Source organism: Callorhinchus milii, unplaced genomic scaffold, assembly GCF_018977255.1.
Source record: "Callorhinchus milii isolate IMCB2004 unplaced genomic scaffold, IMCB_Cmil_1.0 Scaffold1, whole genome shotgun sequence".
NCBI classification, from domain to species: domain Eukaryota; kingdom Metazoa; phylum Chordata; class Chondrichthyes; order Chimaeriformes; family Callorhinchidae; genus Callorhinchus; species Callorhinchus milii.
Genome location: NW_024704742.1, coordinates 39997548 through 40021131, shown reverse-complemented (window position 1 = coordinate 40021131; position 23584 = coordinate 39997548). Strand labels below are relative to the sequence as shown.

General features: G+C 37.2%; 1 protein-coding gene across 1 annotated transcript in view; it reads left to right on the top strand.

Annotated features, from left to right (window-relative positions):
- Positions 1-23584, top strand: part of rab28 (RAB28, member RAS oncogene family) — a 66486-nt gene that overhangs the window by 26982 nt on the left and 15920 nt on the right. Inside the window, exon 5 of the mRNA XM_007888990.2 lies at positions 20084-20187. Coding sequence (XP_007887181.1) covers positions 20084-20187 — 104 coding nt within the window. The remainder of the gene's footprint in view (positions 1-20083; positions 20188-23584) is intronic.

Genomic DNA, 23584 nt, shown 5'->3' with positions numbered 1-23584 from the left:
CAAACACTAATTACCATAGCCTTTTCACTTATTGACACAGATCTAATTCATGACCTGTTAAGGGTTGTACTCTAATAAAACTACATAATATGATATAGAAACCAACTGAATTTTTGTTAGTTGTTCAGTGGAAGTTGTTTTTTTTTGGTTGTACTGTACATATCAGCATTTCACATGATAAATTTTGGGCACATTTACTGCACCAATGGGAATACTTGTGCGATAATAGATATGGTGAACAAGATGAGGTCTAGTCAGTTGGGCTAAGTCGAAACAACAATAACAAAGTTACATTTATAGAGCCCTTTCACGACGGGAGGACGTCCCAGAAATAAAACAAGTTTCAATGACTGCTTTAGCACCTGAGCTTTCTGAATTTTAACTTTGATGTTTCTGGTTATTGTAATCCCTTTTGTTTAATTGTTTTTAAAGTATCGAATTCAAATTTGTATGATCAGTAAATTGAGCATTTAGGGTATATTGGAGTTAAATCAGTTAACGCACAGATATTAGATTACTTTTTTTATCGTTTGCAAGCTAATATGCATTTTACAAGTGTACTAATACTGCATTTAAAAGCGTCTTTACGTTAACTTTCAATGTTCAGTTTAGGTAGTTTTTTTACTTGCTATGCTACTGCTATGTTATAGTAACAATGTTTGCATAATTTTGTCAGGCTGGCCAAGTATTAGCAATGCACTTCATGTTTTAATAAATAGCTTACAAATTTGAGCACAGTACTTTCTGCAGAGGTCGATTGTACCTCGTCTAGTTTGAAACAATTGCTGTTTCAAGTTGCTATGTGACCTGCCATTGCACCAACTGTGACTGTTTTCATTATATAATGAAACAGCATAAACACTTAACATATTTATTTATTTTGTATAGTACTATATATGTATTACTGAATGCAAAAAAAATTACAATCTGACAGCTTTTCCCCTTGATTTACTGGTCAGATCTCCAGCTACACCATTGTTCCCTCGGTGTCCTAATTTTGTTTTTGCAATTTATAGATTATTGGTAGATTAAGGCATTTAGAAAATAATCCCTCTGTTGGTTTGGGTCCTGTATGTGGTTACTGTCCTGTACCAAAAGGTTAAGTATTAATGAAAAATGTTCATATTTGCATTACTCAAAGAAAACACGTTTCTTGTAAGTTTTCTTTTGATTCATATTTACAGTAACATTCAATGTCTTCATTCATTTAGCCATCCAGAAAGAAATGTTGTTGCACGTGCTGTATATAATAAGTCTTTTTATAACTTCTTGTGTGGTATGTCACAGATCATTAACTGTGAGTAACCACCTGATGTGGGGTAGTCTGGCAGTATCATTACAGTCAAATAGGCTTTTCTTCAACTCGTGGTAAAGCACATTTGATTTGTGGTGATGTCTCTGTTAGCTACTGTGGAATCTCCTTATTCTGTAGCACAAACTGAAGCATCCAGCAGGAAAAGATGTAAAATACTATAATTATTTGTAGTTAGTTGGGTGAGGAGATAGGCGGAGGTTGTTCGGTAGTCAATCACAGTGGATACACTGTCTGGGGATGTATATTTTGCACTGGAAATTTAAAATCTGTCAAATTATTTTGCTTATAAGATACATTATCATCTACATGAAATTGATAAAAATAATTACTGATGGAAAAAATGCCAGAGAAATAATATGCAAGTTTCTTTAGCTGTTCATTAATCAATAGAAATTACATGTTTTGCATGTAAGAATATTCAAACCTGGTGATTTATATATGATTTATTTTAATTTTAACAATGTTCTACATTTGTAAAATACTGTTTTATGTATTGTGGTTACATAACTTACGCAGTGCCTGGAGCAGTTTGGTGTGATTCTATTTTCTGGTATAATAGTCTTCCATGATTTAATCTAAGGCATTTTTTTGGGGGGGTGGGGGCGGGGGGCTCCAGGAATTGAATTGGGTTGGACTACTATTGTGACCGGAGTAGGTAGTGGATACATACGGTATTTAATTCTCTTAGCAAATAAGTGTCAGCCTGGTTCATTGGTTAGCACTCTCACTTCTGAGTCAGAAAGTTTTGAGTTCAAACCCCCAGGTGCAGACTTTAGGCTCATAGCCTGGGCTACAGTGCTGGGGAATTGCTGCATCATTGTTCACATGAGACATTAAATCAAAGGCTTGTCTATTCAGGTGAACGTTAAAAATTTTCCTCAGTGTCCTAGCCACCATCTCTCTAAATACATTGGTCATTCACTTCATGGCTGTTTATGGGACATTTCGCAAATTGGCTGCAGGGTTTGCCTACAAACACAGTAATAGATTCATAGAAATTTACGGCACAGAAGAAGACCGCTTGGCCCATCGTGACTCTGCTGGCTCCCTCAAGAGCAATTCCTTCAGTCGCGTCACCTGACCTTTCACCGTACTGCTGTAGCTGACTCTTTTTAAGATATGTATTTCCCTTTTTGAAGTCCAAATGAATTCTGCCTCAACCACCGCTCCCAGAAGGACATTCCATATGCAACTACTCTGTGTAATTATTTTCTTAACCTCCCCATTTGCTTGTTTATTCACTGTCTTAAATTGATACCTTCTAGTTAATGACTCACCCACCAGTGGAAATAATTTCTCCCTATTGACTCTATCAAAATCCCTCATAATTTTAAAGACTTCTATCAGGTTACCCCTCAACCTTCTTTGCTCCAGTTGAAAAAGTCCCAGTTCCTCCAGTCTCCGCTCATAGGCCAAACCACTCAACCCTGGTATCATCTGAGTAAATCTCTTTTGTACCACCTCTGTTGCTTTGACCTCTTTCCTAAAGTTGGATGACCAATACTGGACACCATATTCTAACTGTAGTTTAGCTAATGATTTATATAAATTTAGCATTTTTAGTTTTTCCTCCCAAAATGTATAACTTCACATTTGTCCAATTAAATTTAATTTCCCATTTCTCTGCCAAATCAGCTAATTTATGCCCCCCTGAGGTTGCTTATAATATTATTAGTTATGTACTTTTTGTATATATTCAATATATTTTCCAAAAACTGTGAAGAAGTGCTTTTAGATATTCTTTACTTTATAGGTGTTGTATCAAAATGCAGAGATTATTACTTTTTCTCTCTCCAAAGGATATGTAGTATTTTCTTTCAATGGAAAGCTTGAGAGTAGTGCTCCATTTTTTGTATTTGAAAAGAGTAGAAGATCTCAATTTGGTTTGGATACTCTTAAGCATGTTGATGAGTTTCCACGTGTGTCAGACCAAAAAAAAGGCTGAGATAAATAAACCAAAAAAAGAGGCTGACCAAACAAAAGGTTGAGATAAATGAATACATGGTTAAGGAATTACGTTGGCCTCCAGAAATAGGTTACAAATGCCTTGGCCAGTTTGGGGCAAAGAATTACTCTCACATGCTTTGTTTGCCATATGCCATACTGATGGGATGTACGTTTTCAAATTAGAACGATGAACATACTTGCATGTTTATTTGTGAGCAGCATTGGAATACATGTAGAATTTTATGTGGAGCTGTGGCCTTTGTGGATGAATATTTAAAGATTTATTAATTGTATAAAACAACACAAATGCTCTTTACAACTAATGTTTAAGTTCTGGTAAAGGTTTACCATTGAAAATGTAAACCCATCTTCCTTTCAGATTGACCTCTGTGCACTTCACAAATTCACAATTTGGTTTCACACTTGTGTTATGACTTCCATTTAACAAAAGAATTGTATTGCAGTTAAAATAAGCTATGTTTCTTCCAAAAGAATAATATTACCTTTTAGGATGAGATGGTAATTTATAAAATTTTCTTCACCTGATGCATACTGCAACAATATTTTTTTATTCCCATCACACAAACTGAGACGAATATCCAAATTGCACACTATCATCTATTCACTTTTTGAACATTTGCTGCAGTGAAATACATCCTATAACTGTAAAACATACACCTTCAATTTTGGTTTCAGAATGTCACACACTCACAGACAGTGAAAGAATAGTTTATCTGTATATGTGATCCAATTAATTTGTAAATAAGTTAAGGCCTGCTAATAGTTTACTTATTTACCTATTCATTAGAGCACAATGGGGAAAATATATAGCATTAAATATACTATTCAGAATTCTATTTGAAAACTATGGTATTTCTCTTATTCAGTAATAGGCCAAAAAACATTTTGTGAAATGTGGGTCTGCCAATACCTTTGCAGGTTGCGTAATCATATGTGAAAGACACCATATAAATAGGAGTTATTGTTATTCACTTCATTTCCAATTTGTCTCATTCTGAAAAGTACTTTGACATTTTGTTTACAAATGCTATTTAAAAGTAAGTTGTTATTGGTTTGCTAACAACATAATTACATAATTTGTTCATGATGCTGTTCACATTGGCATACTGCTGAAATGGTAAGAAATAACTGTTTTTGTACTTTAACGTCTATTGACATGAAAAGCGCTAAATGAATGCAATTTGTTGTCCTGACGTGAAAGGCACTATAGCAATGCAAGGATTATTACATAATAGTATTGCTAATAGCCCTTGCATTTCTTAATATTGATGTGGTATATACACCATCTACAACTAACCCAAGATAGGCTGTAGTGCCTGTCTGTCTGGTATCCATAGCTGGATTACAGATGGACAAAAAAGGAGCCACAGCAGTTTCCAAAAGATTAGCCAGCCCATTGAACAAGCAGTTAATAAAAGTAAGTTTTAAAAAAAATTATGCTCAGAGAGTTGTGCCTTTCATGCAACATAGCTGATCAAACCATAACCAATGTAGCACCATCTGCTGCATTTTGAAACTCATTACATCAGCTGTGATATTTTTGCAAAGCTTATGTATCTTTATGGGATGTGTTCAAAGAAATATTATATTGTAGTGGTGATATTTGATATTTATTAAAGCTGCATTTTATTAAATTCTCAGCTGTTCACTGTGTAACAAAGCACAGGGTTAGTTTATCTGATGCAGAGTTATGCAAAACTAGGATAAATGTTCTTTGTAAAATATTTTCATAACTGAAATATCATACGAGTTACATCTTGCCTACCTCTAGGACTGAATGTTTGAAAATATAAAATGCTCAAAAAAAAATTAAATTCAACATGTTATTTTGAGTTTAAGTAATGCAGACTCCTTTTTGTCTGTGAGCCAAATTTTTTTCAATGTTTAACTCTGACTTATAAACCCATATGTTCACTTTTAAATTTCTCCAAGGCCATGCTCCTCCCCATCTCTGCGACCTATTAACACCATACCAACCTGTCTGCTCCCTCCACTTGGTGGGCACTTCATGTCCCCTGCCCCACCATTGGCGGTCCGGCCTTCAGGTTTTCTGCCCCAAACCTCTAGAACCCCATCCTGGAATCCCTCCGCCTTGCCTCCTTCAAGACCTGTCTCAACACTTTACTCTTTGACCGTGCTTTTGGACACTCTCCCACCCCACACCCGGTACCCTCCACCCCTCTTGATTCCAAACCCAGCTTGGGTGAAAGCCCTTAACTGTCCAACGCCTTAGGATATCCTTCCGATGTGAAAGATACTATATAAATGTAATTTTGTTGTTAAGTCAAAGCCCCGATGGGTAGTCATATGAGCTGGACAAGGGGCAGGAAGCTTGCCAGACAATGTTCTTAACGGCAAGCTGTGTCCACTGGGTACGTGAATCATTGGGCTCCACTGTCTGCCAGTGGATTTACTTCAAGATCCTCATTCTTGCCTTCAAATGACTCCATGAACTTGCCCAACCTACTTCTGACAACAACAACAAAATTACATTTGTATAGTGCCTTTCACATCGGGGGACGTCCCACGGCGCTGGACTGTCAGAGATCCCAAGCCACTCTCTTTGTTACCCCAGTTCTGGCCTGCTTCATGCCCTCTACCTCAACCTTTAGTCAGTTTGCTACCACTTTCTACACCATTCTTCTAATATTTCTCCCGCCCACCATCTCCCCCCTCCCCGCCCCCACTCCCCGCTTTCAAAGCCTGTCTAAAGGCTTATCTCTTTGACCATACTTTTTGGCCACCTCTCCCTATTCAATCCCAGATCGGTCTCCCACTCAGTCTTTGTAAAGCCTTTGAGACATTCTGCTTGCTGGAAAGATGCAAGTTGTTGAAAAAGGAACTTAATGAATAAGCCTTACCTTTTGATCATTCTCAAGAATTCAAAGGCTTTTTATACGTTTTTCGATTTACAGAAACAATGATATATCCTCCATTTTATTGTATTAATCATGCAGTGGAGTCAATATTGTTGAAATTGGTCGATGTACAATATTTATCTCTTTGAGTAGGCTGAAACATCAGAAACAATGAATGGTGAAAAATTGTTTCAAACTGGTTGATTCCACTGACTCCAGGGAATTGCAGCATTTTGGGATCATCCCCATTGTATCTACTGTGTATCACTGACAATTTGGAATACATATGTGAGTCTTCAGAGCTTAAAATAAATGTGAAGGTGATCTGCGAATAAGCACCAGCTATTTTTACTTCTCCTGCAGCGGTGCCTTAAAAACAAAGTATAGACTGGTTAATATCTGTAAGAAAATGTCAAATCTAGGAACTACAGGATGTGTAATCAAGACATGTTTGTTCTGCCTGCTGTATGTATTCCAAACTGCAAAGTCATTTCAGTTCCAAATAGCCTTTATAGTCAGAATTGTTCAAGCTATGTGGTTTAAGTATTTATAAGGGAAGTTTATCTTCTGCGTAATCTTATACCACAATGCCTCAAGTGTGCTAATAGCTGCAATAAATACATGGTTGGCTTATTATTGGCCAACACATGCATATTTTATTTTTCTAGTGGATTGACTGAACTGTGTTTCAAAATGGGAGAAATATAGACCTAACTCATTACAGCCTTTTAAATCCATTTAAAGAAAATCCAGATTTTTTAGACTATATAAGAGGCCCTTTCACTCTCTTTCTCTGGGGAGTAAAAATGGATCTCCCCAGCTCCTTCCACATTGCCCTCAATACAAGCTGGCATTTCTAGTATGTATAAATGCCATGGTCCTGCAGTTGTGTTTGTTGACATGTTGGAGTTAGCACCATTGAAAAATTGGATGCCGGATGCTGTTGGATTTGGCTTTCAGGGAGCTGCAACAATTTCTTTTACAAGGTGAAAACAGATTTATTGCGTAATATTAATTAATGCAGCTCAATTAAACATTGCTTTCACATACATTAGAACTTCTGTTTATTTTCATTCATTGTGCAAATTTTCTAAAATGGAAAGTTCCCATCTGTGTAGAGATTTATCACAATGCAACAAACAGTTCATGATGTTTTTTTTGCTGCCAAGTTACAACTTATAATTGTAAAGAACAAAAAGGTGTTTAGCAGAAACATGAGGCACAAATTTAAAATTAAGGTTCTGATGAAGTGCAGTATGCTTTTGGGATCTAAATTTTCGTGTTCCTTAACTGTTCCTTTGTGTTTTTTAAGTTTTAAAAATTTCCAATCGTATTGAATTTTGAAAACCATCTTGAAGTTCAATTTAATTTGGAAGCCGATTTTCCAGTTATTTTTTATGTGCTGAGCAAGTCATTCTCTAGTCTAAATTAACACTGAATTCGTGAATATTTTCCAAGATTCTGCTATTTTAAGACCATAGTCTGAAGCCTAATAGTATGAGATAATTGTGAGTAATCTTATCATAAACATCATAATATGTGATATTATCACAGTTGAGACTCAAATATGTGTTTTTGAAACCTTAAAAGTTAACACACTTTAAAACCATTGGTATTTTTAATATATTTGCAGATTACTGCAGTTTACTGAACTGTTACGGTTTTAATTGTGGTAGGCAGCAAAGTTGCTTTCAGTTTTCGTGAGGAAAGTACTGTGATTTGGCAATAAATTCACCATTCTATAAGTTGTATAAAACTTCAGCAAATATTGTGACTTTATTAGTGCAGTCGTTCTATGATCATAGTGTAAATAGGGAGGCTCTGATCTTATCTAGATAAGATTTGGGTGATATTTAACACATAAACACTTTGTCTCTTCAATCAGCTCTATCCCCAGTGAAACTGTTTTTTTTGCATATGGCTATAAATGGGCACAATCAGATAAAACACAAATATTTTAACATTTTAAGAACCATTTTTAAGAACAGTTGATTTTTTTGTTTGATTATTTAAAAGATTCAGGAATATTGAAATTGTGGAAGCGTGTGGTTTGCAATTTCCTGGCGATTTTAGTGTTCAAAAACTGTGGGCCTGTAAAGTGTCAACTTTTGTAACCAGGCATCTGTTTGTTTTGTTTGAATTAAATGTCTTTGGCAAACCTTTTGAGCAGACTTAATAAGAACCTCTCTTTGTTTTCTTTTTCACTCCGGCCACTTACAGCAAAGAGACTGAGAGATTAGTTGAATAACAAGTGGTGAGAATAATCATATTTGCATTTGCTATTTTCCCTTATCTCGAAGAGCTTCATACATTAGGTTCCTTTGAACAGTTGTGACTATTTCCATGTAGGCAAATATGGCACCTGATCAACATTTTTAAAATGATAATAAAAACAATTACTCCGCGGTTTGGTAAATTCAGAATTAACTGGCACTGTTGGCTAGGATACAGGGAGGAACTATATTTCTTCAAAATACAGCAGAATCTTTTAAAGTTCCTCCTGAAATGTCAGAATAAACTGATAGGCATGAGTTAACATTTCTCATTTGAAGAACGGTGCATTGAAAAATGAGATACACTGTATTAATACTCGTTATGCATTGGAAACTGAGCATTATTGTGGCTGATGTGATGCCCATAATTTCCAATACATAACAATGAGTATTAATACTCATTGACTGCATTTGAGTTGAATATTGCCTAAACTCAAGTGCTGCTCTGGAGCTTAAACTCTAAATGTCTCTCCTGGAGTGATAGCAATGGATCACCATGAGAAAGTAACATTGTCATTTTATTTCCAATTATTGTGTAAAATATCAACCAATCTATGGTATATTCTGAAGTTTACTACTTCAGTATTAAATCAATGGCGTATTGTTCAGTATGCATGATAATTGACAGAAACAGAAAGTAGTTGTTGATTTTGAGAATGCAGTTTATTGCAACATGTGTCAAATATACCTGTTTACTATCTAATTTATCTTAATTTGATACTCCAATGCAGTGCGGGGAGTGTATGGCATTATCAGAGATGTTGTCTTTCAGATGAGACATTAAAATGAAGTCCATCTGCCTGCTTAAGTGGATGTTAAAGATCCCATGGCACTATTTGGAAAGTGAAGGGAGTTTCTCCCAGTGTCCTGGCTAACAATACCCCAAATAAAATAGGTAATTAACTCCATGGCTGTTTGTGGGACATTGCTATGCAAATTTGGTACCTGCGGTGTTGGTCTACAAGTACACAGTCACACCATTTCACAATAAAATAATCATGTGAAGTGCTTTGGGATGTCCTTCTGACGGGAATGCAAGGAATATTATTATTACATTGATGATGCATTTCCATGTTTTCTGTGGCCACATTTCAATCACACTCAACCGCTGGTGAACTGGACTTTAAGTATCTGGAATTTGCTCTTATGGATTTTTAAAAAAAAGTATGGAATTTTTTAAGAAAAATTACATGAGCCAAAAATTCACAATGAGTGCAGACTGTTCCATATTTGCACCATCCCAACTCTCCTAGCCCACCACACTGCCCAGCCCACATAATGCCCACAGTTTCGGAGCAGCATCCTACCTCACCAGGAGACCTGTAGCTTAGTGGTTTGAGCGCTCGCTTCGCAAGCGAAAGGACCTGGATTTGATTCCCAGGCTGGGGGGAAAATGTTGTGCAAGTTTCCTTATTCCACACGCCTGTGTTGACTTTGCATTAAGTAGGAACCTGGTTGTTAGTCAATTGATGGATCGTTTTTCTGGGGATAATAATCCCTTCNAAAAAATAAATAAATAATAATTTGGTCACTCAATCCATGACTGTTTGTGGGACACTGCTGCGTGCAATTGACTGCTGCATTTCGGCCACAAAATATACAGTCTATTCACTTTACAGTATATTCTGTGAAGCGCTTTGAGACGTTTAGAAGATGATAAGGTGCCATATCAAATATAAAGATTGCAAAAAATCATTACATTTAAAAAAAATCATTCACTTCACAGCAGTTTGTGGGACATCATTGGCTTACAAATTCAGTTACTGCACTTTGTNAAAAAAAACTCTTGTGAAGTGTTTTGAGATGTTTCAATTTGATACGGCTGTATTTACAATTCAAGGATTTATTACTATAATATTGAACTGGACATACAGAAAGAAACACATTGCATTTTATAGTGCATTATGCCAAATGTCTCAATACACTTCACAGGTAACTACAAAACAGTCATTTGCACAAGCAAGGTCCCACGAACAGCAATGAGGATTGTTAAATGTGGGGGTCAGTATACTGTTGTCATTGCTGACAGTTGAAGATGCACACACACACACACACAATGTGTCGTTCGGATTCTGTCCAGTTTTAGACCTATTTAAATCCATGAATCTCTTCACTGATTAGTCTCCTCAATTTCCTTTGTCTCGATTTGCAAAATTTTAATATTTTATCCAATCGATGCTCAGAAGAACATTCCAGCGAAAACTGTGCTTGGTTGATTTTCTAATGCACTTCTCTGCTGGGACGTGCAGTCAAATCACTGTTGCAACATTGCAGTACTTTAAAAAAGATTAGCTGTGATGTACTATTTTTCTTAAAACTAGTTTTTCTGCATTGAAAAGGAGACATTGAGACTTAGGATATAAACCTAGAGCAAGTTTCTAATCCTTACAGTGATGAGATAAGTGATAGCTGAAAATTCCTGCAACAAACTCATTATGTACTACTTATCTTTGATCCTGTGCAAACAAGTTTACTTCCCACTAATGGTTTTATATTTGCCCATTGAGGTGTATGAGGATATGAAAAGGTGATTAGAGGGATTCTCACATTTGGAGGAGGAAAGAGATTGCTTGTAATGGCTACAATGCATCCTGAAAACATGCCTTTGTAGGTGGCCTACGCTATCTAGAGACATCATGACAGGCTGTCCTTTCAATTGTAACTAATTTGAAACACAGAGTAAATTACTATTCAAAATGGTCTGTACTTTTTCATACATTCTTCAGTGTTAATCAATTAATTAATTACGGTGTCATAGTTTGACTCGTTACTAATTGGTTCCTGTTACAGAATTCAGGCCTATTTCTATTTTCTTGAACAAACCTCTTGTAAAAATGGATTGATTTTTCTCTGGAGGTGGAAAATATCCAGATATTTAAAAACATTTCTTTAAACAGTAAGTCATTGTTTCTTCATTGATGTACAAAAAAATAATAACTTCCACCCAAGTTGATTTATTTCATTTCACACCTGTGTGAGGAGTGAGCAGTATAACAAATTTACATAGTTACACTGCAGCATTTCACTGATCACTAATCTTGTGTTGTGCACACAGTACACATTACTATTTTTCCTTCATAACGTGTCCTACTAATGTGTGTCTCATTATGTTGGCATATGTATTGGATGGTTTCTTTTTCAAGCTTATTTTAGTTGTGCATCATGGCATCTGTTTTTTTTGCCTAAACATTGAAAAGGATAATGAGAGTTGCTATTTGAACAGGCCAAGGTTTTCCATTTAATAAGGCTAGCATTTGAGTAAGAGATTGGATCAATAAGAGCCTAAATATTGCCCATCAGTGGACCATTAAAGGATTCCTGCAGGAACTTGGATACACCCTTCTCATAGACTGGCAGTGTGTCGGGTACATTTTGTGCTCATTTGCCTGAACACTGTTCTGCACAAGATTATTTTCGTCATCCAAAATGTTTTGGCAAATGCTGGTGATAGGACGTGGCTTGGTGGATCCTTAAATGTTTTTTGTTGGTCATTTATAGATCGGAACTGTTTTGAGATGTGTGTCGTGGGGTGCTTATTTGAATCACTGGCAGTCTAGTAAGAGAGTAAGAGATTTGCTTGTGTTCCTAGTGATCTAATTTTAAAATGATGAGGTTAGCATTTAAACTGACAAAATATTGCAACAACTTGCATTTATGTAGTGCCTTTCACGTGGGGTAGTATCTTGGAACTATGCGGAGGACATTTTGTATTTCAAAACATAGTTTCCATTATTTTGTTAAAAGTGGAAATGTATCTCATTGGGACCAAATTCAAGTTTTAGGTGGACCACCATAAATCTCTGGCATCTTATATGTTTCACAGTCGTGGTTGATAACAGATGTTAAAAGTGTGAGAAATTGGAAGGAAGAAATAGTTTAATAGTAATATTTAGGAAATTGTTAACACAATCTCATATTTTTTAAATGTTTTGTAAATGTCTAGTTTTTGCTTTGTAAGTTAAGGAATACATTTATTTCACATATTTCTCCAATATAATACCTTATTTATTTTTTAGGTTTGAATTAAATGCATTTGAATGTTTTTTACCATTCAATCTACAATATTTAATCTTCAATAATTTTCAGATCAATTAATATCTCACACCTATATGATGTGTGAAACATAGAATATTACAGCATCGAAGGAGGCCATTCAATACTTTTGAGGAGTCCTGTAACTCAGTGGTAGAGCACTTGCCTGGCAAGCGAGAGACCTGGGTTCAATTCCTGGTAGGGCGAAACCTTGGGCAAGTTTCCTTATTCCACATGCCCGATAATAGCCCTCAAGAAAAAAAACAATAATAAAATTGGTCACTTCAATCCACTACTGTTTGTGGGACACTGCTGTGTGCAATTGGCTGCCACATTTCGCCCACAAATATACAGTCAATTCACTTCACAGTCTTCTGTGAAGCACTTTGAGACGTCTAAAAGACGTGAAAAGCGCTATATCAAATGAAAGGATTATTATTATTATTCGTCCCATCATGCCTGTGCTGGCTCTTTGGAAGAGCTACCCAATCAGTCCCAATTCCCCGCTCTTTCACCGTATCCTTACAAATTTTTCTTTTTCAAGAACCTATCCAATTCCTTTTTTAAAGTTGTTATTGAATCTGTTACCACCAAATTTTCAGGCAGTGGATTCTAGTTCATAACAACTCGCTGTGTAAAAAAAAATCTTCATCTCCCCTCTGTTTCTTTTGCCAATTATCTTGAATCTATGTCCCCTGGTTGCTGACCCACCTGCCAGTGATTCATAGAATATACTGTAATGTGAATTGACTGTGTATTTGTGGGCGAAACGCAGCAGCCAATTGCGCACAACAGTGTCCCACAAACAGTCAAGGATTAAGTGACCAAATTATTGTTACAGTTTTTAATTAATTTTTTTGAAGGGATTATTAGCCCCGGAAAAGCGATTCCCCCAATTGACTGACAACAGGGTTCCTACTTACTGCTAGGTAAACAGAGGCGTGTGGGGTAAGAAACATGCCCAGCGTTTCGCCCTGCCTGGGAATCAAATCCAGGTCCTCTCGCTTGCGAGGCAAATGCTCTAACCACTAAGCTACAGGATTCCACATCATAATTTTGAATACCTCTTGAATTTCTCCTTAACCTTCTTTGCTCTAAGAAGAACAATCCCAGCTTCTCTAGTTTCTCCACATAACTAAAGTAAATCATAACTAAAGTCCATCATCCCTGGTACCATTCTGTTAAATCTCCTCTGCACCCTCTCCAAGACCTTGATATCTTTCCTATAGTGTGCAATAAGATAGATTCAATTAATTATGAATTTTTAGCAAAAGTTAATAACTGATCTTGAGGAAAATAACAGAAGTAAATGACTATCATCCAGAGGAAAATGAGAAACTAAAAGGGAAATTTGCATCAGAATTTATCACACAAAGCTTCTGTATAATTACAACTAAGAGGCTAAATAATATTGTGTTTGGATACATTTTCATCATGATTAGTGATTTATGAAACTAAGAACTAAAAATGCTGTTCATGAAATATAAAATCTAAGCAGAAAAAATGTACTTTAGATATACTTGTACATATAATTTGAAAAAACATTTTTATTTCTAAAGAATGCTTCAGGTAAATCTGAGGAGTATTTTTATTTTCAAATGAAACACAATTTATTAAATAAATTGAGGGAACCATAGTTTCCCCCAGATAGCTTTTTGACTATTTTTAAAAATGTGTATTAGGTCATCCATGGATGGATGGCAGCTGCAGTAACTCCTGAATTTAGTCTTCCTTTGCAAGATGTAGTGTGTAATTGGCTGCTGTGTTTTGCCCACAAAATATACAGTCAATTCACTTTACAGTATATTCTGTGAAGCGCTTTGAGACATCTCAAAGATGTGATAAGACACAATATCAAATGGAATAATTATTATTATGCTTAAAATGCTCCGTATGAAATGCTCCATCTGAATTATTGTCTTTTCTTTCTCACTTCATGGTTACATCGCCTCAGGTTACCTGCTCTGAGAAGCAACCCCATGTAAAGGGCGCTATATAAATGCAAGTAGTTTTTGTTCTTGTTGTTGTCTCTGATAAGAGCTCTATTCAGGCCCCCTATTAATAGTTTGCAAACATACTTGCAACGTGTTGAAATATTAACTAACAGCCAATTTGGTGTCCGTGGACTGGTTTACTTCAAATTAAAATGGAGAGACATAGGTGAAGGGCCAAAGCTCATAGTGTAGAACACCACCAAGGTTGAAAAGAATAGGACAGAAAATGAGAAAAATCAAGCAGTAGACATCTAACTTGAATTTTAAAAGTCTGAATTGTAGGAAGACGATTTTCACATGTTAAGAATATTACCACATTTGTAAAAACTGTATTAATTTTATTCATGTTTATATAAAATTATTATAGATGCCAAAATCTCAAATGCTTACTAATACCATTTTTTAAAAAAGCTATTTGGCAGAATATTTGGTACCTCATTTCAACAGTTTGTACTGCTTATTGCATTGCACAAAAAATCAAGCTTGTTATGTACTTTACAGTACTGCACATAAAGGTACTTGAATAAACATATACTCAGAATTAAATGGAGTTATTTCATCTGTTTGTTGCTAATAACAATCTGTCATGATAGGCATCTGAGTAAAGGCATAAACAGTTTATTTTGTGTTTGGAATTACTTCCTGGGGGTAGTTAATGTGACACATAGTTTGTCAAAAATGAGCAAAACCAGATTGGTGTGTGAGATTGTTGCCTGATAAAGCATAATTACAAAGAGTAAAAGCTGGCAGTTCCTTTAAGTCCAGCAATGCAAACAACCAACTTATATGTGGGGAGATCACATGTTTATGTCTACTTATTATATGTACTATTTGCGAAGGATGTACAGATTCTGTAGCATTGAGTGCAAGGAGATAATTGTGTGATCATTTGGGTCTTGTCTGCACTTTTCACAGCTGTAAATGCTTCAAAAGAAATGTCCTGTTTTTCGAAATTGGTTGTAACCTTTATTGTACCACGGGTTTCATCATATTAACAACCATCAGTCTTTCTGAAATGCTGTTCGTAAGTACTGACAAAGTTCTAAGAATTAAGTGTCTTTTGCAAAAGATTGTATTGACTCCCTTTTCCCCCTCACTTCAATTTAAAGGAAATGTGTTTGTTTTTAGCTGATTGAAATTTGTCCACCCTCTTCTCTCTCACACCCCTACCCTCAGGAAAGGTCAATTATTTGGAATGCATTCAATTCTTTCAGGCACACCTTGGCCAAAAGCTGATTAAACCTATATTTACAGCTACAAATTATTTTTTCCTTTGCAGGGATATAGAGAAAATGTTCGTACTCGATAGAGAATCAATTAAGGAAATATTTTTACATATCAATTCATGCTGCATAAATGAGCCCCATCCAAATTACTGGGCAGTGTACTATTCAGTAAAGAAATGATGCAAACCAACGGATAAGAGTAATTAACGTGACATCCGTACTGGAAAAAATGCTTAAGAGTGTTTTACAAGAAGTTGCAAATGTTTATCTGAAGTGTAGGCCTTGCAGAGGATTTAATATGGATTTAGAAATAATAGTTTATTCCTCGCAAATTTCAAAAAAGTCTTTTCAAAATTTTGCATTGATTTACATTTTGATCGAATTGTACATTTTATGTAGAAATTCACACTTTCATATGGTTGTCTGTTGATATGGGTTTAATGTGCTTGGACATTGTTTGTTTTGGGGAATTGAGATATGTTACAAATCAGTGGTCCTGAAGGATGTTGAGGTAAGAGGTCATTTGGGATCTTTCTTATCTTGTTTTGATAGTGCTGTTGGGTTGGGTTCCTTTCACTTTATGATGCCTCATGTGGTACCACATCTAGGATCGACTATGCCAGCTCCCTGCTTGTCGGCCTTCCCAACTCTTCTCTCCACAAGTTGCAGATCATCCTGAACTCTGCAGCTCGTGTCCTCTCCCGTATCAAGCTCCGTGACCCAACCACTCCCACACTATCCTCCTCAGGCCCAGAGGATAGAGTTCAAAATTCTCGTCCTCACCTTCAAGGCCTTCCATAGCCTTGCCCTCCCTACCTCTGTGACCTGCTGACCCCATAACAACCTGTCCACTCCCTCTGCTCAGCAGGATGTAACCTGCTCCACGCCACCATCGGCCCGCTCCACGCCACCATCAGCAGTTGGGCCTTCAACCTTTCTGCCCTCACCCTATGGAATTCCATCCCACATTCCCTTCTCCTCACTCCCTCACCTCCTTCAAGGTGCATCTCAAAACCATCTTCAACTGAGCCTTCGGCTATCCTCCTTCCCTCCCTGCCCTCCACCCTCCCTGATTCCGACCCGCAGCTCAGGTCCAAATCCCTCACTGTCCAGCGCCTTGGGTCGTCCTCCCAACGTGAAAGGCACTATACAAATGTAATTTTGTATTATATATTACCCTTCTCCTCACAGCTTCCCATCTGGAAGTGGACACAGTCTTCTTGGAGGGACACACCCTATTCACTTAAATTTGGAGAGGATTAGGCACAGGTTGGTGAGAGCCAAGGTTAGAGAACCCCATAGTGTGTTATGGATTAGGGTGCTGTGGGAGATTAAGCAGCCCACAAAATTTACCTTGCAGTTGAGAGAACGGGCTGGCAAGCTTCCCGCTGCTTGTTCAGCTCGGCTCTGCTACCCCTTTGGGGCCTTAGCATGCAGAGTTAACAGGAGCCAAATAGGAAGAATTCCTGCTTCAGATAACCAGTTTGCCTCTCCTGGTCCTGTTGACGAGCCATGCTAGTTGGTTTGTCATCAGCAGTGCCCTGGAGTGCTGCGTACCTGCTTGGTCCAGAAACCAAACTAACAAGACAACTACAAAGGGCTGAGTCAATTCTGACATTTTATTAAATCCCTACCTATTTGAGGATCATACCAATCAAGGTAGATACCAAACCCTCGATATATGAGCATGTGTTCATCAACCCAGATTCCAAGTAATACCCTTCAGCCACTGTGATCTCAAAACTCTTTCCTCAGCAGCTATTTGATGGGCATCTGTCTTCAGTGTTGTGGGAGGATCTACACAGGACAGAGTGTGATGTGCCAGTCACCTTGATGTTCCAGAGGTCTAAGTACAATGGCACAGACTGAATACTCGATCTGGATTAAGCATATGGAACTTAAACCATATGGTTAATCCAGATCCTCACATGAAGGTAGTGTAGCTGATTCCACTTCCGGGATGCTCAAGAACAGGTCAATGTAGGCCAGAGCCTCCCTTCCTTCAACTGCTTCCCACTTGTACTAGTTTGCTTGGTTCTAGATTTGAATTCCACCAGGCCCAAATAACCTTTCCACTCTGTTGAGATTCATTCAATGATTCAATACAATTATTCAGAGAGAAAAAGGGAAATTGGGTCTTCCTGAGCCAAACTAGTTTTCGGGACATGTTTGGCAAAGTCAGGCAATCTGCTGTAATCAGACATGCTGTTAATGGTTGACTATCTGTTTTATCAATGAGAGTTTGAGGTATAAATGTGTTTTGTGAGTCGAAGGGATCAGGTGGTCCTATCTGAATAAATACCAAGCTATGAAGTTACCACTTGTTTCACATATAGGCTTAGGCTTAGCAGCCAGTGGAATTAGACCATCACCCTGCCAATTTACATTTGATTTAAACAGGTCACCTCAGTTGTTTTTATTATACTGCTCTGGAGGATTTAATTTAAAATTCCAGCTAGCTAAGTTTTTTTTAAGTACACAGAAGAGATTTGAATGCTGCCCTGACCAATACACCATCTCAGCAGCTGGGAGACTCTGCATTCACTGTTGTAGGCATGAAGGAATATTCAACTGAACGGTGGGACATCACACCCAGCTGCTGAAAACGTAGGGCATTGACTGGAAAGTGGAGGATCTGAGCAATAAATAACCCATAGGCAAATTGAGGGTAGAAAATAATGTGTGATGTTACAAATAAAATAATGTCTGTGTTGCTTCATGGATAAACCATAGCAAAATCTTGCCTAAGAGTATTTCTCAATGAGGTGGCCATTCAGTGATGACATAACCCTCTTCTACAGTGCGCATTTGTTTATGTGTAGTTGCTTTATCCTGCTACAGAAGATTACTGACAACATCCAATTCTCAGTGTAGTCTGACTTGAGAACTATTCATCTTCCCTACAACTAAGCTGGCTCTGTAAACAAACTGCTCATGAATCTGAGACCATTTTGAGTTTTCTGTAAACAGGGACATTCAGACATCCACTGTCTGTTTCTGGTGTACTTCAAAATTGAGTGATATTGAAAGCAGAATTAGTAAATGTATTATTAAATCATTTATCACTTAGAGGCGCGTAAGAGTACCACAATATAGAAAGTGTACAAATACATACAGTACTTATTTTGCTTTCACTACTTGATGATTTATTGATACTTTAATGTTGCAAGAAAATTAATCAAATTCCAAAAACTGAAAATTGCTTTTAATGTATGAATATATTACGTATTTGAAAACCCGATTACAATTGGAAATTTAATTCATTAGATAGCTTGTATCTAATTTTCCTGAGAGGTACAGCTGCACATGAAGTATGTGAATTCACCATCACCACCACCCTCCAGGTCACTGTAACCCATATGATTCCACCACCTTCAGCAGTATTACGAGTACTAACCAAGTTAGCCACTGAATTCTAGAAGTAAAAGCAGTAAAGTTGCTAATCCGCATTCCAGGTAATGTCTTCCAGCAATTGACAGCCCAAGCTGTCTTGTCACTTTTTTAACAAAAGTCTTTCTGTATGTTGGTGGAAAGACCTTTACAGGTCAGCTTATCGTGTGCCACCCACCTTGAAGTTCTTGAAATCCCAATGTTGTGTACTAGGCTTGCTTTGGCAGCATTGCTTATACCTCCAGGGTGCAGAGTGACAGTTATAGGTCAGAATATTTTCTCCCTACAGCCTTTTGGCTTTTTTTCAAGGATTCCAGAAAATGTCCCAATGTAAGTATTTGGATGGTCGGGGAATCTTTCAGCATCTGTTTGAATCAGATCATTTTGAACAATCTTGATTTTCATAATGCATTAGTAGAAATAACTAATATTTTAAAATGCTATCAGTGACATACAGTAGATTATAGCTATTGTATGCAATGTTTAAACTCTATTGCATTGTATCTGTAAACTTGCCAGTGCTATTCACTCACTTTGGTTTAAAAAAAATAACCTATCTTTAGGTTTGTGTGTGTGTCTCAACAAAATAAACTGAGCACTATAGGGTTGAATACATTTGCAAGCTCATGTCACTTTTGCTCATATAGTGCATGATTCGAAATTGATCTGAAAAGCATTAAAGAAGTAATGCTCTCAATGCGGAAAGAGAACTTCTAGAACAGGTGCAGGTGCGCATGTTTTTAATCATGATGACACCATGTACAAATGACAGTGGTTTGATGCAATTAATTTTATGGATGTGAATTATGTCAATGTGTGTCGAACACCAAAAAGTGTTAAATGCATCATATTAGAAGATAGAGCTTTACAGGAGGAAACTAGTTGGGGTTTTACGGTGTTAAAAACTTAATTATTTTTAAATCAAACTGTGACTTTAAGCATTTTTCCAATTGACACAGCTCTTTATGTGATGCAGATGTGCAAACACTGAAGTCTTACTGAACTGTGTATATTTTGTTCCCCATAGTTGACCTGGAGCACATGCGAACTGTGAAGGCGGACAAGCATCAACGCTTTTGCCATGAAAACAACATCAGTAGTTATTTTGTCTCTGCCAAAACTGGAGACTCTGTAAGTTTAAGCCACCTCTGTGTCATATTCAACAGGTTGGAACTGTTTACATGAATTGCAATTCTAGGATTCGACCGAGGGTAAAAGAACTAGACCCTGTGCCTTGTTTTGCCTATCTGGTTTGAATCTCTGCAGTAGTAATGTGGGAGGCATTTCCACCTGATTGATTCCTGGATTATTTTGTGCACCAGTGATATGTTTACAGTGTAAAAGTGAGAAATGGGTATGTTTGTTGTCTGCTATTAAAAGGATGATGATCTCTTAACTTTGGTCAATAGTACTAATACTGACAAAAACAAGACTTAAGTGCATAGATGTCCTGGACTGGCGCCATCACACACACAATTCAAGACAAATGAAGATAGACGACTTTGGTGATAAATTGCTGTTGAACATTTGCTACAAAAGCTGAGTTGATATAGGTCTTGTTTGCCAGTTACTTACTTTTCAACTAGAATTAGTTTAATAACTGCCATTGTGATGTACAGTAACAACTGTATTAGCAAACAGATCATTTCAGCATTGATCAGTTTCTAAATGGCTATAATAGTTTTTGACACTATAGATGGTTGAATCAAATGTATCGTACTATTAATGATTTTTTTTTACTCCAGTATCATATGCAACATAATAAAAATGATCCTGGCATCGGGTATCATTTTAAATGGTTCTGATCTCCTGTTCTTCCTCGCTTGCCAGCACGTGCATTGCACATGTAAGGAGATACTTTCTTGGTTCAGAGCACAGGGTAAATTCTGGCATGATTGAATTGACCTCTAGTGTAAAAGGGGTAGCTAAATGTAGATTCTATATAATATTACCTTCAAACACTCCATTAGCTTGATTTAGAGTAATCTGAAACCTTTTATGCTATATTGATGGAATTATCTTTAACTGAACTAGTCAGAACAGACAGCAATATGTACAGTCCCATTGGATCCCAGTCATGGATTCTTGGCTTGCCACTCGGTATTCTATATTACTCCTGTGCAGTGGTTCATAGGACTTGCAGTATAGGATCAAAAGCAGAGATCGGGAAGCAAACTTATTTTTCTACTCTTAGCTGAGTAATTCAGACGTATATGTTTTAAAAAATCTTGAAAAGTTGTATTTATAGAAAACATGAAACCAAAGTTCCCTTTTCCAAAATTTAGTGGAAGAATATTGTAAACTCCTCTGAGGTAGTTAGAAAAGTAAACTTGTTTCCCGATTTCAGCCTTTGTCCTAAACTGCAAATCCTATGAAACTAATGACTGGGAAGAGGCAGACTGGCAAACAAGGAGGGTATAGAGTATGTAATTGTTGGGATATTCCTTCTACCTAAAACCACAAACAGTCTAAAAGTAAATGAGACAAATCTTATATGCTTTTGTGACTTGAATATTGTTTATTCACCACATATTGGAAGGTACTGAAGTCTGCATCAATATAGTTCATGATCATTACATAAGAGAAACAGCCACATAATTACCTTCTCATTTTAGAAAAGGTAATTGGATATTTGAAAGTAAATACATTTTTAGTTTGTCACTTTTGGGATTAATGTATAAAGCAACCTGTTCAACAGTTTCTTTTTTTTGAAAAAAAAGAACCATTGAGTCATATGATGTGGAGTTTTTGACCTAATCTTTCTTTCATGGAGCACGGAGTGGAGGTTAAGGACTTCCCTTTGCAATAAAGAAAGGATAATTAGAGTGTTATCAGGCGCAGGACCAGTGCAGTGTGGCGAGACTCGGTTTTGATCATTATTTAAACCAACCGTTTGGATCCCTGAACTGCTCCTGGTCTTATTAAGAACTGTGTTAAATTTGAGAAATTTCTAAATCCTGCAAAAATTAAAATTTTAAGCTAACAGTTTTAAGACTATAGACCATGAGGAATTTTGAGCCTCAGATCTGGACCTGTGAACATTTCATTGTGCAATATGTTCATAACAGAAATGGATGGATATATTAGGTTGGACTGCTAAGCTAAATTGGTTGGGATTCTGTTGTTCGTACCAAATTACCTGCTCCTGGAATAACTGGCGAAAAGAACTTGGGAGTCCAATAGTAAACGAAGGTGTTTTAGTTGAATAATACAGTCATATTAAATTATACCCAAATATAATCTTGGGTTATTTCAATATGGTTGAGCAATGGAAATAATGCCCTCATTTTAGAGCTGACCAAGAAACTGCAATGGATAGTATGAAGCTATCTGGCCTATATATGTCTTGACATTGTTCCATGTTATTTTCAGTAGGAGCGTCCAGTCAAACTGTTTATTCCAGCCTGTTGTGTGTGTTTTATTTCACAGTCCTAATCTGCACCAAGATTAGGAGGTGGGAATTGTTATTGAAATTTGTGACCCTTCTGATCCACACAGTTTGCACTTGGCTTACTGAAGTGGAGCAGGCGCAGGTTTTAACAAAAATTAGTTTCCAGCTGTTGTGTAAATAGGATTTTGATAAGCCTTTCCACCCATTAATGTGTTGTCTATGTATGGATGTTAATAGGCTTTCATATTTTTTGTTCTATCCTCCACTTTTTTTAATGCTTCCGCTTTGCCACAAACCACTTTTGAATCGAGGGGAAATATAGTCTTGGGCCTCTGCCAATATTGCTCTTAAGTTGAGCATTGATGCCACATTTATATTACAGAATTATTTTGGATGGAAGATTTAGTGCAGTAATTCAGAGTTATGGAATCTACTCAGTTTACATTATAAGGAACATTGCACAGTACCAAGAGTGACAAGAAAATGACTGTCCATACGTTTTGGTTTAAAAGATGTAAAGATGTATTCACAATTTTCATTTCTGGCTGATGGACCTCACCCAGCATCTGGAGAAATTGCATGCCAGCAATTAAGCGGGCTCAGTGCTCAGCCACCTATAGCCAAAAACAATTACAGCATTTTGGTATGGAAGTATTATATTGTTGCTGCTTAAGTTAATGCTTTGAGATGCTGTGAAAACTAGTTTTTCAAGTGTGTCTTGACATGTCTGAAGGTAGCAACACAGCTTTGTTTACCTTGAAGCACTGCCGCCAATATTAAGGCAGTGGTTGGTGGCCACGTTTTAAGATTAATGTGGCCTAAGTGCTGCATACCTCTCACCCCTCATGCTGCTGAAACACTGGTCCACGCCTTTATTACCTCAAGGCTGGACTACGGGAACTCTCCTCGTTGGCCTTCCCGGCACCTCCCTCCACAAGCTGCAGGTCATTCAGAACTTTACAGCTTGTGTACTGTCCCGCACCAGGCTACGTGACCACAGCACTCCCACCCTTGTTCCCTCCTACTTCTCCAACCTACTATCCCCCTACTTACCTGCCCGTACCCTCCGTTCCTCTGGCTCCGGTCTGCTCCACAACCCCCGCCATAACCGCCCTACCATCGGTGGCCGGGCTCTCA